The sequence below is a fragment of the Micropterus salmoides genome, unplaced genomic scaffold (genome assembly GCF_014851395.1).
Source record: "Micropterus salmoides isolate LMB-PRFRI ecotype aquatic unplaced genomic scaffold, ASM1485139v1 Ms_hic_scaffold_8, whole genome shotgun sequence".
Lineage (NCBI taxonomy): Eukaryota > Metazoa > Chordata > Actinopteri > Centrarchiformes > Centrarchidae > Micropterus > Micropterus salmoides.
Window position 1 is genome coordinate 2,831,572 of NW_024044570.1, and position 18,345 is coordinate 2,849,916.

At 41.6% G+C, this 18,345-nt stretch overlaps 1 protein-coding gene across 1 annotated transcript in view; it reads left to right on the forward strand.

Annotated features, from left to right (window-relative positions):
* nox5 (NADPH oxidase, EF-hand calcium binding domain 5) overlaps nucleotides 1-12,388 on the forward strand; it is a 32,055-nt gene extending 19,667 nt beyond the window's left edge. The window contains exons 11-16 of the mRNA XM_038705091.1: nucleotides 42-86; nucleotides 2,579-2,703; nucleotides 3,895-3,979; nucleotides 5,100-5,199; nucleotides 5,279-5,445; nucleotides 11,980-12,388. Coding sequence (XP_038561019.1) covers nucleotides 42-86; nucleotides 2,579-2,703; nucleotides 3,895-3,979; nucleotides 5,100-5,199; nucleotides 5,279-5,445; nucleotides 11,980-12,111 — 654 coding nt within the window. The 3' untranslated portion in view covers nucleotides 12,112-12,388. The remainder of the gene's footprint in view (nucleotides 1-41; nucleotides 87-2,578; nucleotides 2,704-3,894; nucleotides 3,980-5,099; nucleotides 5,200-5,278; nucleotides 5,446-11,979) is intronic.
* The last annotated feature ends 5,957 nt before the right edge of the window (nucleotides 12,389-18,345 follow it).

An 18,345-nucleotide genomic window follows, 5' to 3' on the forward strand; every position in this document is an offset into this window, starting at 1 on the left:
ACTTTCTCTGCCGTGAACCGGTTCTCCTTTCTGACCTGCAGGTTTCTGTCAAGTTCGGTGAGAATCACAGGTTCTGTAACATCAAGGTGAGCAAACAACGCGTTAGCTTAGCATCAGTGCATTTACAAAAACAATATTTCATTATGCTGGATGTTTAAAGCACATTTACTTATAATCAGGGTACCCGCGGACCTTAGAAGTATTAAAAAAGTCTTAAATTTCATTTACAAAGTATAAAATTTTTTCTTGTCCTTTCGTAGGATTTAATCAATCCCGTAACGTCATAGATGAATACTTTGTGTGTTTTATATTACATCACATTACCTTAATTTGTTTGTATTTTTGATTTCACCACTTAAGAGTTCTTAGTGCACAAATATTTGATTAATTTCATAGGTGTCATTTACACTGTGGATACTGGGGACATCACTTTTTTTAAAGAGGTAGTATTCTGCTTTTCTGCTTTTCTCCCCTCTCCGTTTATATCTTTTTTTGTGCATGTAACAGGTTTGCAAAGTGAAAAAGCCCAAAGGGAGTTCCCATCTCCCACAGAAAACTCTGCTCTGAACTGAAAACAGCTCGTTTGTAGTCCAGACTTTACTTCCCTTTCTTGTGATGTGACAAGTAAATACGTGTCATGACACTCGCCAAGCGGCTCCTCCGACACGCCCTCAGAAACAGCGAGCTGCAGCACACAGCTCTCCTCTCCCTTCCAAACACTAGCTACCCTCCAGGCAGTCAGTGGACAGAAAGTTGTTCCTGTGATGTAGAGACAGAGCTCAGTTAAAACTTTATGGATACAGATTAATAACTCACCGCTCTGAAACTCTCGCTCCAGTCCGTGTTGCCGAGCCGGTCGGCAACATGTACGGCTGAACCCGAGCTGTTTACCGGCTTCTCGCTGACCCGCCCTTCTCTGCTTCTGATTGGCTAGTAGTCCTTAACTAGAAACTGAGCATGTGCAGCTCCCAACAAAGATCATGTAGAGACAAGATGTATCACTCCATAGCTAAAACGAAGCCTTCAACACAGGCTGAAAAGAGGAGCTGCAGCAATGTGCAGTATGACAAACAATATAACCATGTAAACCTGCTCTGGTACAACCTCTAAATAAGATTATGAACCTGAAAATGAGCAGAATACCACCTCTTTAAAGCATTTGTTAAATATGTTCTGAAAATGGCTTGCAACAAGAAATGTTATAAAAACAAATGAAAATACTTTGAGAAAGGTTTATTTGCACAATAAGAAAACATGCAAGGCAATTTAAATATAGAAGAAACAAATGAGCATTGTCCAAAAAAAGTTTGATAAGCTAAAAAGACAAGCTGCTGAGTACTGCATTATATTCTTTAAATTGTCACCTGAATCACTTTATATAAATAAAGACAATTCTCCCATAAATTGGTGCAGAAATTTGTCTCCAGAATGCAGGAAATTAAGTGTTTAGCGCTCAAAACTTTCTAGGGGACCTCCAGACCCCCATTGTTATATTTTAGCGTTGAATATTTCATCAAATAGTGCTGAAATATCTTCTTGTTTTGTTCTCGTGAACCCAATATGTGTATCGTCACACCCCTAATCTGAACCGTTATGTCTCAACACAAAGTGACGTCCTTGATTCATTTTATCTTATCAAAGTATAAACACACCCCAATAATCTATAGTGTGTTAAATATTAATGTATTATAATAAAATATTTTATTAAATTCACGTAATTTTGTAAATAATTATCTAATATAATTCATACAGATTTTCCGTTATACAGCAGTGAAGTTAATGGTATTAAATTTCATCCTAGGTGGTATTAAAAAGGTTTTATAAAGTCTTAAAATTAACTTGACACTGTAAAGACCAAAAGACACTTCTTCTACAAATTAACATTTTAAAGATTATACAATATAAAACTCTCATAATGACTGTTAATAATGTAAATCTAAAACATGGGTTTTCTGTAATATTTTTATTGAATTTTGCAGTTGGGTCACATGTACGTCACCAAACCAGACATTTTCAGATCTAAAATGAACAATTTCACTGTAGGATCAACCGATGACCAGCTGCTCTGTCGGCCTTCATATTAACATATTATTATATAATATATAATATAGTCCAATGTGTTTACTGCAGAAATATGTTTCTTTTCCTTCCATGCTGCAGAATGCACTTTTCACGTATGTTTTCTTAACAAAACCTGGTTTGTAGACCAAAAAGAATCGTCGGGTGACAGAGTCGTTGTCAGCTCGTGTAGTGTGTGACCTCCTGGTTACGATCAGTCACGTAGTGCGAGCACCACAACAACAGCAGCACAGTGACCTGCAGACGCTGAGAGTCGTGTAGTCTGCACTAGGCACCAGAAACTTCCCACACTTTCTCAAATACTCCTGCCTTTCCTCTGGTTCTGTAATACAGTACCAGATGCCATCTCCTCCACCCATTCACAGACAAAGCTAACATCCTCCTGCAGGAGCACAAAGTCTTTGGATAAATACCATGTATACACACCTCTGCTTGGTGAGGTATCCTCCCTCTAGCGATGTCAACATGTTGTTTAATAGTATTCTGTGTTATGTGTCAGTGTTACGTAGACGGACCGTACGGGACACCTACGAGACAGATCTTTGCCTCTGAACATGCCGTCCTGATCGGGGCAGGGATCGGGATCACGCCGTTCGCCTCCATCCTGCAAAGCATCATGTACCGGTAAGATACCAGACATCTGTCCATTGTGCAGGGTCGGCAGGTCAAGCACCGCCGCCTACACCTCCCTTTCTCAAGAATCCTGGTTCATCGAGGGAAGTGGGCGGAACTACATCTCCCAGCATGCTTCAGATGAGTAGCTGGAAAGACCATCGCTGCGTCCGAAATGTCAAAAAAAATCTCATTTCCTTACCACCTTTCCTTGAACTCAATGGAAAACGTCATGAGGTCAAGGAAAGAAGTGAAGGAGAATCCGACTGCTCTTTTCTAGGTGACGTAATGACGCAATCCTGGATTTTACTGACGTGACCTGCCGTGATGAAACTACAATGTCCTGAAGATGGACTACAAAAAGCGCATCTCTGACTCTGCCCCCCGTGTTGCTTTAATGCAGGCCATCATAAGGTGGACAGCACGGTGAAATATATTACTTCATAACCAACATAGCAAAAAGGCCTGTAGGGCACCAGTCACCAAATAATGGACAGGGTTGTTACAGTGAGAATGCTCACACTCTCCCTCCTGCCAACATTCGTCAACATGAATCCCAATTATTGTTTGTAAACATTAAACACAGGGTTTCCCACAGAATGACAGCGAAACTGTGGCGAGAGAGAGAGGGAGAGAGAGCGAGAGGAGGTGCTGAGTGAATATATGCGCTGCGCCCAGCTCTGTGATCAAATACAATTTTACCCATAGCCCAGTAAAACAAACAAAAATCGATCGCTGACCGCAGCTTGATCATTGCCTTTATTAAGCCGAGTGTGTTGGCATCTGTGACTGAGGTAAAACGAATTAATGATATTGCTGAAGGCATTTTACAAGACTAGTAACACAGCTCGCACGCCACAGTCTCTCTTGAGTCCCGTGTTACATTCAGTAACAGTACCAGCTCGTTATTGGTCCATGCAAAATAGAATCTGGTTCTTCGTCTGCAGTACTTTATTCTTTCACCAAATCTTCTGTAACTACAGAACAAACCATCTGCTTCATGTTTACAACGGCATGCGCATGGCCAGTGTACCTGAACGGCCACTAGCTGTGCGTTTTAATTTTAAATTTAATGTAGCTAAAACGCTTCTGTGGACGGAGATCGTAGTCGTTTTAAAACTCAAACATTTTTAAACTGAAACGGAGTAGCGTGGATGGGGCCTGAGTGAAGTCCTGTAAGCTGATGTGGTTTGTTTCCTTCAGATACCGCATGAGGAAGCAGAACTGTCCCAACTGCAGCTACTCGTGGTGTGAGAACATCAAAGACAGCGACATGAAGTTACGCAAAGTAAGAAAACACCAGTTATCGGGGATGTGCAGTTACACACATGGAGCTTAATAAAATGTATTCGATGTGAACAGAAGTTAATCAGTTCCTTTAGGATTGCGTGATGTTGCGATAACACCTATTAACACAAATTCAACTCCCTGTGAATTCAGCATGACTTGCACCACAAATCTGACCTATCATGGCCATTTATTGAAAAATGTCTATAAAGGTTCTCAGTCATCCAGGTCATAGTTATCCAAGGGTGGTTAAAATCAGGGGCAACTTGGTTCATCTTACTAGAAGAAGTTTCATCCTTCATCCTAGAGACTTCTTCGGCTCTGACTGACTGGTAGGGAAACTCAGCTTTTCAGCCTCTGTGGGGTGAAGATGATCGATACCGCTGGTTCGTTATTGCTCCAGGCTGTCTGAAGGACCATCGTTGGCCAAGAGTGAACGATTGTTTAGTTTCCAGGGAAGTGATGAACCCAGCAGTTCATTAACATCTGAAGGGCAGAGGACTCTTATTTGAGGACCACCAGGTGCACATTTTAGAGAGGATGGATGGTTTGAAAGAGGTGTCAAGGAAGCATCTACACCAGGGCTGAGAAGCCGTCCCTGAACAGAGGAGGTTGTCTACGCCGCCACTTATCCCCCACTTACAATGCTGTCCTTTCATCACCTCTTGGCCTTAGGTGAAGATACCAACGATGGTCGTTCAGACTTGGCCTCGGGTGGTTCTAACGACTGTCGTAACAACAGCCAGGAGAACTAACGAACCAGCGGTACAGATGATCTTGACAACAACCCCACAGAGGTTAAATAGCTGAGTTTCCCTGTAGTAGGTTATTGACCATCGTCATCAACAATGACTTCATCAGCCAGGAGAGGGCACCACATTCACTCTTCACTTCACTCCCACCCCAAAAACCAAATACAACAGGTTAGGCCCGCCATGTCCCGGAGGGCGGTTGTCACTTATTTCCACAATTTCATTGTAAAAAAAAAGCGCAACTTTCATGGCATTTTTTTTTTAGCAAAGCTGCTGCAAACTCGGGTATTTTAGGCCGCCACAATCAAATACTTTGTACGTCTAAAAACTACTTGGAAATAAAGCCGTTTCTGATTTTGGACCCTGCAGGTCGACTTCATCTGGATCAACAGAGACCAGAAGTCATTCGAATGGTTTGTCAGCTTACTGACCAAACTGGAGATGGACCAGGCTGACGAAGAGCCAGAAGGTGGGACAGAGTGATGCGTGAAGGAAGCCATGTTAGACGGCTGATCAGGATAATAACAGCTCTGTCTGTCGCCTGTCAGGCCGCTTCCTGGAGATGCACATGTACATGACGTCAGCTCTCGGTAAGAACGACATGAAGGCCATCGGCCTGCAGATGGCGCTGGACCTTCTGGCCAAGAAGGAGAAGGTGGACTCCATCACTGGACTGAGGACCAGAACCCAACCTGGACGACCCGAGTGGGGGAAGGTGAGGACACACCGTCATGTGCTGTCGTTCACTTTACTCCCACAATAGGAGACTTCATGCAAATTTCTAATGTAATGATATATAATACATATACTCTATAAATCCATGTTCGTTCTTTCATTATTTCGTTTCAAAACCAAATCGGGAAAAAAAGAAAAGGACTTGTTTTTTTATTTTTTTCTGTTTTAAATCCAAAATGGAAAAACCAAAAACCAGACATCTGTTTTGTTTTTCTGTTTTAAACCCATGACGGAAACAAAGGAGCTGCATTTTGTTCTATCTTCTATCCCCGACTCGATGCATGATCAGGGCCTATCAGAGTTTGTAACGCACTTTAATTTTATATAAGGCTATTTCTTTTCAGGTCGCATCACATATCAACTGTGGGGAATATGATTGTAGAAGTGAGCACTGTATTACAGAAACTCGAACACTCAAAATTCTACGTCAGCATCAAGGAAGCATTTTGTTTTGGGCTGATCTGAAGCAGCTGGTTACCTGAGCGATCTAAGAAAATACCTGAATATGTTTATCATGGGTTTCTTTCTCGAGGCTCCGGCCAGGCTGCGACCTCCTCTCCCTCGCCCTGTACGCTCCAGCCCCCCGCTCTCCCTCCGTTAGCCCGACTATGGGTCGTGTTGCCAGGGGAACCGGCGCTCTGGACGCTCAGTGGTCGTTCCCTCTGGCTGGATGAAGTCTGAGCTCCTGATTTTACATAATCCATGTGTTCCTGCAGCTGGAGGCTCTCCGCAGCGCCGCAACTTTCTATATTCTTCCATCTCACAAAGAAAATAAAGGTCAGGTGAAAACAGTGCAGAGAAGCTGAACGGATATTACTCAACATTTTATTCTGTGTATGATTCATTAATATACAGCTCGCCGATTTACCTAATAACAGTTCGTGTTTGCTGTGTACCATTGGATGTACTGACAACTATCACTGAGTTAATTTGATACTGAAGAAATCTTAAAAACTGCAGGATCCTCAGGAAAGCGTCCTGTTCCAGCTGCTAGTGAGTTCCAAACTGAACATTTAGCCAGTATTATATACTGCAGCTGTAGGCTATTATAATGTCCTGATTTTCTAACTAAAAACCCGCTTATGTTGATGTTCAAGCTCGTCTTTATTACATTTAATCAGGCACCGCCATCGCCCAAAGTGGAACACACGAAGCTACACAAATCATCAAACAAAACAGATGTCTGTTTTTTGGTTTTCCGTTTTGGTTTTAAAACAGAAAAAACAACTTGGTTTTTTGAAACGAAATAATGAAAGAATGAACCATACACGGATTTGTATACTGTAGGGCTGTTCCTAACGATTAGTTTCATTATTGATGAATCTGTGTACTAGTTTTATTAATTGATTAACACTGTGACACATGTCAATCACTAAGTGACGTCTCTAAAGGTCTTGTTCCGTTCGCTGAGATATAAAACAGAGGATGTTGAGCATGTTTGCTCGATTAATGACCGAAACAATCTACAGATAATCAAACTATTGTTGTTGATCAATCCTCTATTGATTGACCAATGCATTCATTGACTGTGTTAAATGTAATTGAATTTGCATAATAGAGAGTATAAATATTTTATTCCTAACCACACACACACCAGACGGTTCCGTCCAGACGCAGGACCACACACTCTGCGTTTATACTAAACGCTTTCAGAGTGGCGGTTCCGGGGATTTGAGATCTCACAAAATCTCGCGTGTCCGAAGAAGGTTAAAGTCAAAGGAACACTAACGAACCAGCGGTATAGATAATCCTAGCTAAGAACTCCACAGAGGTTAAATAGCGGAGTTTCCCTACCAGTGAGTCGGAACTTAAGGAGTCTTGGATGAGAGACGAAACATCTTCTAGTATCTTCAACCAAGTGCAGTTGCCCTTGACTTTAACCTTCTGTGGATAACTGAGAACCTTCACACACATCTCGCGTGATCAAACGTGACTTCAGACAGAAACAAACATGGAGGTAGACTGTTGTCGTCAGCTGGTTGACCTCGTGTGCTGAGTTTTACACAGAAAAACAAAAGAGAATCAAACTGTGGTTGAACTCGAGCCTGAGAAGAGGGAATCAGTAGGTTTCTACATTTTATAGAGCAGATACACAACACGCTGGGGACACTTCCTGCTCAGCTCACTCTCATTGGTTGATACAAAAATATATACACTATGTGAAACTATATACAGTATGTGATAGCTAAATATCAGACATGCGCATAGACTGTATATAAAATGGACGTAGCGTCCGTGACGTCACCCGTTGGTTTCTGAAGAGCCATTTTGAAGCTCAAAATTGGCGGGTCACTCCCGGATAACCAAAAATGGGCCAAGAGGCGGGTCGTAGGTGGAGCTGAGGTGACGTGTTGCTGAAACCACTCACGCCTAGCTCGACGTGACCGAGTTAGCTCCCTCTAAGGAGCTGATGCTATATGCTACTCTGCAAAGGTAGCTTCTAAACCGCCGGTGCTGTACGGTGGAGGTTGGAACCTGTGGCCGTGTTACCAGTTTATGGTCGTTACCAGCTCACAGTCAAGGTAAGACACCGGAAAATATTAAAATAACACATATCTGTTGTTGACATTATACTTCACAAGGTTTTAAATGCTTTTTAATATATAAATGTGGTAACGTTATTTTTTAGTTACGTTATTATTTAACGTTAGATTTTGTTGAGACCAACGTTAACAGATAACTATGAATCAGTTATTAATTGCCTTAAGTTTACTTAACATTACAGCTCAAACGAACAATTTGAAGCAAATCGGTTAACCCTTTTACATACTGTTGGTTAGGAGCGGTTACGAGACGTCACCTCAGTATGTTACTTGTAAGAAATGTAATAAGCTAACGTTAGCGGTAGAGTCCTTAGTTACATGATGGAAGCTGTATAACTTGTAACTTGTAGCCATCGCTGTTATCACGTTAATTAATTCCCCATATTTTGAGTAACGTTGCTGCTGTCGGCAGGGCTGTGTGGGATTATTGTCTGGAATAGGACATTTGAGAGAGAAAGATACTTTTTATATTTGTAATAAGATTCTTGTTGAGGTTCTGATGCCTCCACATCTGCTACTGAAAGCTTAAACTTTGAGTCTGAAATAATGTTACTAGTCTTGGCTACTTAAAGGACAACACAAAAACATTTAAAGGCACCAGAACCAGACTGAGAGATTACAGGCTTCAGAAACCTTTGCAGGTGTTTTGAGTGAAGTAGCTGATTAGAGAGCTCTTCTCTAGTATACATTTCTGTATCATTTATAATACTGAAATGTCTTTATTCTAAAATTTTACTACATTTTAAGATAGTGGAGTTTTTATTTCCATGAGCTGTAAACCGTATTCATCAAGATGAAAGGAAAAAAAGTGTTTGAAAGACTCATCTGTATTTACTTTATATTTTTTATCACCTGAAGAATTTATTACACATTTTCCTCCCAGAGTCACACTGTGGATCACATGTCCCACCTGCTGCCAGAGAGCTGCAGAGACCTGGAGTCCTCATTGTGTTGATGGGGTGGACAGACGTGGAAAGGCGTTCTCTCCTTCTGTTTACTTTGACTTTTAAGTATTGTCCAATATTGTCTACACCCAGTACCCATATACTGTATAACAGAGCCTGAAGTTTCTGAAGAGTGCCTTGTTTGCTGCTCTGATATAAGTCTAGTTTAAACACAGCGTAATGTGGGAAACAAAGAATGATCTGCACAGAGTAATTTTAAATCCCACTAGCTGGTTTTTATTGTGACCTTGCAAACTCTGAGGTCTCAGAGCTGACCGAATGCACATGTAGTAAATAGGTGAGTCTATACTATGTAAACCACACAAGAGCTTCTCAGAGGTCGCAATAAATGACACCTCCTACAGGGCTTCAAAACTATTCAGTGTGCAGATAATTCTTTGTTTTTCCACAACAGAGTAACTTGATAGTCAATGTCACATTTGTCTCTTAAAGAAATGTCAAAATAAAACCGTATATAACATCAACCTTTCATTTTTTTACTTTCTACCAACATATGTAAAATGTTAGCCTATAAGTAACATCTTAATATTTTCATTTACAGCTGTTAACTATAATATATTGTTAAGTTTAGATCACACTATTTAAAATTAAAATATGAAACTGATGATGAATGAAGAATGATTTTATTATGTATAATTAGTCTGATACATTTTATAGCAAAGTATTCCTAAATGTTTATTCCTAATGAAAACTCTTGTCTTGCATTCATGAAAACATCAACATTAAAAGGTTACAAATGTAAAGGTAGTTTTGTATGACTTGAAATGTGTTGTAAGACAGATAGAATCTGTTGATAAGAACCCAGCACCATAATTTCACATCAGTAGTGTTTAGGTGTTGTGAATAAAAAGAAAAGCCTGCACAAAGCAGGAGTTGTAGAGCTGGAAGCTGGAGCTGTTCTCTCCTGAAGAGCTGGACACAGCAAATCACATCTGGAAGGTTCTGCAATCAGCTCCTCTGGCACCTGTAAAGACGACAATGGGTAGACAGTTGAGCAGCTTCTTCCAAAGAGCCATAAAGCTGCTGAACTCTGAGATCGCATCAGCATGATAACCTTTCTGGCATGTGACAGTAATTAGGGGTGGCAATGTGAAATACACCGTTTACTAATATGTGCAATATACAGTTTTCTGCTGGACACCTGTTGACTACTCAAGTCAGATCTTATTGAATGTTTATTATAAGGATCTTATTTTATATTTCTTCTTGTACTGTACTACTTTTTTGGTAAATTCTAACCCACCAAACAAACTCAGAGGCGGCTCTCACACAGCTACTTTCTCGCCTTAACTAAACCATCGCCCTAGTTACTGCCCAGCTACCTGTCTGCAGGCATAACGCGCATTATATTCTGACAAAAAGGTGGATGCAAATCTCTGCAGGTAGAACAACATCTGTTCCACCTCTTAAGCTCCTTATCAGAAACGTCGCTGATCAAACGCAGTTATCACCTCAGAGTGTTTGCTGAATGTCAGGGAATGCAACATCTACTAAGTGTAATAACTTACTGATGACTCTAAACTGCGTTTAATATGTACTTTGAATCAATCATCCCCACTGATGAACCCCACAAAGAATAGTGTTACGTTATTGTTTTTAAACAGTAACACTTGGAGGTGCACGGCTCTCCTCGGTGTGACAGTTTCAGGCAGAACTCCGCAGCCGCTCCCCTCTCGGCTCTCTGCCTTTAAACCTTTCTTGTCCATCGGGATCAGGTGCAACCACTTAAAATAGTATCTGAGTAGTATCTAACTGAACAGTGACTCCGTTACAGGATGTAGCTAAATCTCACATCGCCCGTTTATTTATTTTAAAGTTTTAATTCACCGTGAACATAACGTCAGCTAACTGAGAGCTGAGCCTTTACTTACAACTTCACACAGATGCCTTTTCTTCGAAGCATTATCACCCTAATGTCTAACACTAAGGTTAATCTAATACATTTTGGCTTCTCTCTTTGACTCCTTAAAAGCTGCGGTTAGAACACACTATCTCCCGTTAACTTTGCATCGTTAGCAGCTTGGGGCTGCTCGTATCTGGCTAATTAGCGTAACGAGCTAAGCTAACAAGCTATATGTAGACAGCTCAGTTCTCCTCTACTATGTGGTTGGCATTAGACAGCTTTAAACCTGTGTTGTCAAAGTCACATGACTACTTAAACCCCATATTTAAAAATGTATTGTTTATTTGCTAAGTGACGGAGAAACATTAATCAACATTCAATACAAATGTTTTGCCACAGGCTAAAACTAATACAATCTATATATACAATCAAACAATCTGTAGGCTATTGCTGTGTCCTCAGAAGCTGCAGTTTACTATCTTTAAATGTATCCACTATATATGAATATATGAATTTTCCAGGGGGCAGATCAGGGTCGGATCATCCCTCGCCGACACCGGATTACTTTCCTTGACAACCTCCGAATTTGCACAACATAAACCAACCAAACACAGTGTCACTCAAGGAGGTTTTGATTTTAATGAGGCATCAAAACGATCTTGGTAATTGCAGACTAGCTCAAGGAGTTTTACTGTAAACATCCCGCCATAAATCTCCTTTTATAAGTCTGCTGCTGACCTTCTGCATTTAATGGCGGTTGGCCAACCCAGTGCAGACATTCACCACCTGGGCTTGTGTCTGTAACAGTGGAGTCCTGCTGACCTGCCGGTCAGATCGATGTACTGTCCCAACGTTCATGTGCTGAATTGCATCTCGCGGACGCATAGCGTTAATTTCTGGAGATGTGCACAACCTACACTCCAAAGGATGGTTAACAGCAAGTACATCTGGGGCTTTAAACTTCAATTTTTAGGTCAGGCCTAATATTTCGTCTTTTCCTCATTTAATGTTGCTTCAAAGAGAGGGTTCACTTTCTGATCAATAGGACTGCTGTACAGCTGTGAAGCACACTGGTATTTATTCCACTAATGGTTGTTCAAAGTAAATGTAATTCTTGTTGTTGTTTGTTGCATTTCAAACATGTTGTTGTTGTTGTGCATCAGGTCTTTCAGAAAGTGTCTGAGGAGAAGAAAGGCAAAGTCCACGTGTTTTACTGCGGCGCTCCTGCGCTGGCCAAAGTCATCAAAGCTCAGTGCGAACACTTCGGCTTCAAATTCTACAAGGAAAACTTCTGAGGAGGTCACCTGCTGTTCAGCACACCTCCTGCTGTGTTTCTGCCTTTATACCATGTTGGTGTTTTTCCTTCATAACAGTCTGTTTCGTTTTTCTGCCTCGTTCCCTGGCTGTTTGTTGGACAGTAGAAGATTCCCCATCGTGGTAGCTGTTAAATCCTATATGCACCGGTTTAACTGCTGACACGTCATTTACATTATGTATCTGTAGATCCTGTGATGACTCATGTATGAATCAGGTGATACCTGTTTTCTTTCATTAAAGGATGATTCTCTCTGATCTCAGTTCTAACTTAACTTTCATTGAACCTCTCTCCTCCACATATACTTCGTAATTCCCTACATTTTAGGGATCCTAAGTCCCTCCCCTTCGTCTCCCGCCCCATGGGACCTTATTATGTACGGTAGTCAACGTCGAGAGACAACTAATGTTTAGATCCATTTTGAATTGTGTGAAACCGCTCAATTAACTATGTTACAACGTTAGCTTCAGTGACGTTGGTGTCAGTGATGTCAGTGACATTAGCTTCAGTAACGTTAGCTTCAGTGACGTTGGTGTCAGTGATGTCAGTGACATTAGCTTCAGTAACGTTAGCTTCAGTGATGTTAGCTTCAGTGATGTCAGTGACATTAGCTTCAGTAACTTTAGCTTCAGTGATGTCAGTGACATTAGCTTCAGTAACGTTAGCTTCAGTGATGTCAGTGACATTAGCTTCAGTAACGTTAGCTTCAGTGATGTTAGCTTCAGTAACATTAGCCTCAGTGACATTAGCTTCAGTGACATTAGTGCCAGTGATGTCAGTGACATTAGCTTCAGTAACGTTAGCTTCAGTGATGTCAGTGACATTAGCTTCAGCAACGTTAGCTTCAGTGACGTTAGTGTCAGTGACATTACCTTCAGCAACGTTAGCCTCAGTGACGTGTCAGTGACATTAGCTTCAGTAACGTTAGCTTCAGTGATGTCAGTGTCAGTGATGTTAGCTTCAGTAACATTAGCCTCAGTAACGTTAGCTTCAGTGATGTCAGTTTCAGTGTCAGTGATGTTAGCTTCAGTATCATTAGCCTCAGTGACGTTAGTTTCAGTGTCAGTGACATTAGCTTCAGTAACGTTAGCCTCAGTGATATCAGTGTCAGTGACATTACCTTCAGCAACGTTAGCCTCAGTGACGTTAGTGTCAGTGACATTACCTTCAGCAACGTTAGCCTCAGTGACGTTAGTGTCAGTGACATTAGCTTCAGTAACGTTAGCTTCAGTGATGTCAGTGTCAGTGAGTTTAGCTTCAGTAACATTAGCCTCAGTGACGTTAGTTTCAGTGTCAGTGACATTAGCTTCAGTAACGTTAGCTTCAGTGATGTCAGTGACATTACCTTCAGCAACGTTAGCCTCAGTGACGTTAGCGTCAGTGACATTAGCTTCAGTAACGTTAGCTTCAGTGATGTTAGCTTCAGTAACATTAGCTTCAGTAACGTTAGCTTCAGTGATGTCAGTGACATTAGCTTCAGTAACGTTAGCTTCAGTGATGTTAGCTTCAGTGATGTCAGTGACATTAGCTTCAGTAACGTTAGCTTCAGTGATGTCAGTGACATTAGCTTCAGTAACGTTAGCTTCAGTGATGTCAGTGACATTAGCTTCAGCAACGTTAGCTTCAGTGATGTTAGCTTCAGTAACATTAGCCTCAGTGACGTTAGTTTCAGTGTCAGTGACATTAGCTTCAGTAACATTAGCCTCAGTGACGTTAGTTTCAGTGTCAGTGACATTAGCTTCAGTAACGTTAGCTTCAGTGACATTAGTGCCAGTGATGTCAGTGACATTGGCTTCAGTAACGTTAGCTTCAGTGATGTCAGTGACATTAGCTTCAGCAGCGTTAGTGTCATTGACATTACCTTCAGCAACGTTAGCCTCAGTGACGTTAGTGTCAGTGACGTTAGTGTCAGTGAGTTTAGCTTCAGTAACATTAGCCTCAGTGACGTTAGTTTCAGTGTCAGTGACATTAGCTTCAGTAACATTAGCCTCAGTGACGTTAGTTTCAGTGTCAGTGACATTAGCTTCAGTAACGTTAGCCTCAGTGACGATAGCGTCAGTGACATTAGCTTCAGTAACGTTAGCTTCAGTGATGTTAGCTTCAGTAACGTTAGCTTCAGTGATGTCAGTGACATTAGCTTCAGTAACGTTAGCTTCAGTGATGTTAGCTTCAGTGATGTTAGCTTCAGTAACATTAGCCTCAGTGACATTAGCTTCAGTGACATTAGTGCCAGTGATGTCAGTGACATTAGCTTCAGTAACGTTAGCTTCAGTGATGTCAGTGACATTAGCTTCAGCAACGTTAGCTTCAGTGACGTTAGTGTCAGTGACATTACCTTCAGCAACGTTAGCCTCAGTGACGTGTCAGTGACATTAGCTTCAGTAACGTTAGCTTCAGTGATGTCAGTGTCAGTGATGTTAGCTTCAGTAACATTAGCCTCAGTAACGTTAGCTTCAGTGATGTCAGTTTCAGTGTCAGTGATGTTAGCTTCAGTATCATTAGCCTCAGTGACGTTAGTTTCAGTGTCAGTGACATTAGCTTCAGTAACGTTAGCCTCAGTGATATCAGTGTCAGTGACATTACCTTCAGCAACGTTAGCCTCAGTGACGTTAGTGTCAGTGACATTACCTTCAGCAACGTTAGCCTCAGTGACGTTAGTGTCAGTGACGTTAGTGTCAGTGAGTTTAGCTTCAGTAACATTAGCCTCAGTGACGTTAGTTTCAGTGTCAGTGACATTAGCTTCAGTAACATTAGCCTCAGTGACGTTAGTTTCAGTGTCAGTGACATTAGCTTCAGTAACGTTAGCCTCAGTGACGATAGCGTCAGTGACATTAGCTTCAGTAACGTTAGCTTCAGTGATGTTAGCTTCAGTAACGTTAGCTTCAGTGATGTCAGTGACATTAGCTTCAGTAACGTTAGCTTCAGTGACATTAGCTTCAGTGATGTTAGCTTCAGTAACATTAGCCTCAGTGACATTAGCTTCAGTGACATTAGTGCCAGTGATGTCAGTGACATTAGCTTCAGTAACGTTAGCTTCAGTGATGTCAGTGACATTAGCTTCAGCAACGTTAGCTTCAGTGACGTTAGTGTCAGTGACATTACCTTCAGCAACGTTAGCCTCAGTGACGTGTCAGTGACATTAGCTTCAGTAACGTTAGCTTCAGTGATGTCAGTGTCAGTGATGTTAGCTTCAGTAACATTAGCCTCAGTAACGTTAGCTTCAGTGATGTCAGTTTCAGTGTCAGTGATGTTAGCTTCAGTATCATTAGCCTCAGTGACGTTAGTTTCAGTGTCAGTGACATTAGCTTCAGTAACGTTAGCCTCAGTGATATCAGTGTCAGTGACATTACCTTCAGCAACGTTAGCCTCAGTGACGTTAGTGTCAGTGACATTACCTTCAGCAACGTTAGCCTCAGTGACGTTAGTGTCAGTGACATTACCTTCAGCAACGTTAGCCTCAGTGACGTTAGTGTCAGTGACATTAGCTTCAGTAACGTTAGCTTCAGTGATGTCAGTGTCAGTGAGTTTAGCTTCAGTAACATTAGCTTCCGTAACGTTAGCTTCAGTGATGTAAGTGACATTACCTTCAGCAACGTTAGCCTCAGTGACGTTAGCGTCAGTGACATTAGCTTCAGTAACGTTAGCTTCAGTGATGTTAGCTTCAGTAACATTAGCTTCAGTAACGTTAGCTTCAGTGATGTCAGTGACATTAGCTTCAGTAACGTTAGCTTCAGTGATGTCAGTGACATTAGCTTCAGTAACGTTAGCTTCAGTGATGTTAGCTTCAGTAACATTAGCTTCAGTAACGTTAGCTTCAGTGATGTCAGTGACATTAGCTTCAGTGATGTTAGCCTCAGTGATGTTAGCTTCAGTAACATTAGCTTCAGTAACGTTAGCTTCAGTGACATTAGTGCCAGTGATGTCAGTGACATTAGCTTCAGTAACGTTAGCTTCAGTGATGTTAGCTTCAGTAACATTAGCTTCAGTAACGTTAGCTTCAGTAACGTTAGCTTCAGTGACATTAGCTTCAGTAATGTTAGCTTCAGTGATGTCAGTGACATTAGCTTCAGCAACGTTAGCCTCAGTGATGTCAGTGACATTAGCTTCAGCAACGTTAGCCTCCGTGACGTTAGTGTCAGTGTCAGTGACATTAGCTTCAGTAATGTTAGCTTCAGTGATGTTAGTGTCAGTGATGTTAGCGTCAGTAACGTTAGCTTCAGTGATGTCAGTGACATTAGCTTCAGCAACATTAGCCTCCGTGACGTTAGTGTCAGTGATGTTAGTGTCAGTGATGTTAGTGTCAGTGACATTAGCTTCAGTAACGTTAGCTTCAGTGATGTCAGTGACATTAGCTTCAGCAACATTAGCTTCAGTGATGTCAGTGACATTAGCTTCAGCAACATTAGCTTCAGTGATGTCAGTGACATTAGCCTCAGTGACGTTAGTTTCAGTGTCAGTGACATTAGCTTCAGTAACGTTAGCTTCAGTGACATTAGTGCCAGTGATGTCAGTGACATTAGCTTCAGTAACGTTAGCTTCAGTGATGTCAGTGTCAGTAACATTAGCTTCAGCAACGTTAGCTTCAGTGACATTAGTGCCAGTGATGTCAGTGACATTAGCTTCAGTGATGTCAGTGACATTAGTGCCAGTGATGTCAGTGACATTAGCTTCAGCAACGTTAGCCTCAGTGACGTTAGCGTAGGTGACATTAGCTTCAGTAACGTTAGCTTCAGTGATGTCAGTTTCAGTGTCAGTGATGTTAGCTTCAGTATCATTAGCCTCAGTGACGTTAGTTTCAGTGTCAGTGACATTAGCTTCAGTAACGTTAGCCTCAGTGATGTCAGTGTCAGTGACATTACCTTCAGCAACGTTAGCCTCAGTGACGTTAGTGTCAGTGACATTACCTTCAGCAATGTTAGCCTCAGTGACGTTAGTGTCAGTGACGTTAGTGTCAGTGACATTAGCTTCAGTAACGTTAGCTTCAGTGATGTTAGCTTCAGTAACATTAGCCTCAGTGACGTTAGTTTCAGTGTCAGTGACATTAGCTTCAGTAACATTAGCCTCAGTGACGTTAGTTTCAGTGTCAGTGACATTAGCTTCAGTAACATTAGCCTCAGTGACGTTAGTTTCAGTGTCAGTGACATTAGCTTCAGTAACGTTAGCTTCAGTGACATTAGTGCCAGTGATGTCAGTGACATTAGCTTCAGTAACGTTAGCTTCAGTGATGTTAGCTTCAGTAACATTAGCTTCAGTAACGTTAGCTTCAGTAACGTTAGCTTCAGTGACATTAGCTTCAGTAATGTTAGCTTCAGTGATGTCAGTGACATTAGCTTCAGCAACGTTAGCCTCAGTGATGTCAGTGACATTAGCTTCAGCAACGTTAGCCTCCGTGACGTTAGTGTCAGTGTCAGTGACATTAGCTTCAGTAATATTAGCTTCAGTGATGTTAGTGTCAGTGATGTTAGCGTCAGTAACGTTAGCTTCAGTGATGTCAGTGACATTAGCTTCAGCAACATTAGCCTCCGTGACGTTAGTGTCAGTGATGTTAGTGTCAGTGATGTTAGTGTCAGTGACATTAGCTTCAGTAACGTTAGCTTCAGTGATGTCAGTGACATTAGCTTCAGCAACATTAGCTTCAGTGATGTCAGTGACATTAGCTTCAGCAACATTAGCTTCAGTGATGTCAGTGACATTAGCCTCAGTGACGTTAGTTTCAGTGTCAGTGACATTAGCTTCAGTAACGTTAGCTTCAGTGACATTAGTGCCAGTGATGTCAGTGACATTAGCTTCAGTAACGTTAGCTTCAGTGATGTCAGTGTCAGTAACATTAGCTTCAGCAACGTTAGCTTCAGTGACATTAGTGCCAGTGATGTCAGTGACATTAGCTTCAGTGATGTCAGTGACATTAGTGCCAGTGATGTCAGTGACATTAGCTTCAGCAACGTTAGCCTCAGTGACGTTAGCGTAGGTGACATTAGCTTCAGTAACGTTAGCTTCAGTGATGTCAGTTTCAGTGTCAGTGATGTTAGCTTCAGTATCATTAGCCTCAGTGACGTTAGTTTCAGTGTCAGTGACATTAGCTTCAGTAACGTTAGCCTCAGTGATGTCAGTGTCAGTGACATTACCTTCAGCAACGTTAGCCTCAGTGACGTTAGTGTCAGTGACATTACCTTCAGCAATGTTAGCCTCAGTGACGTTAGTGTCAGTGACGTTA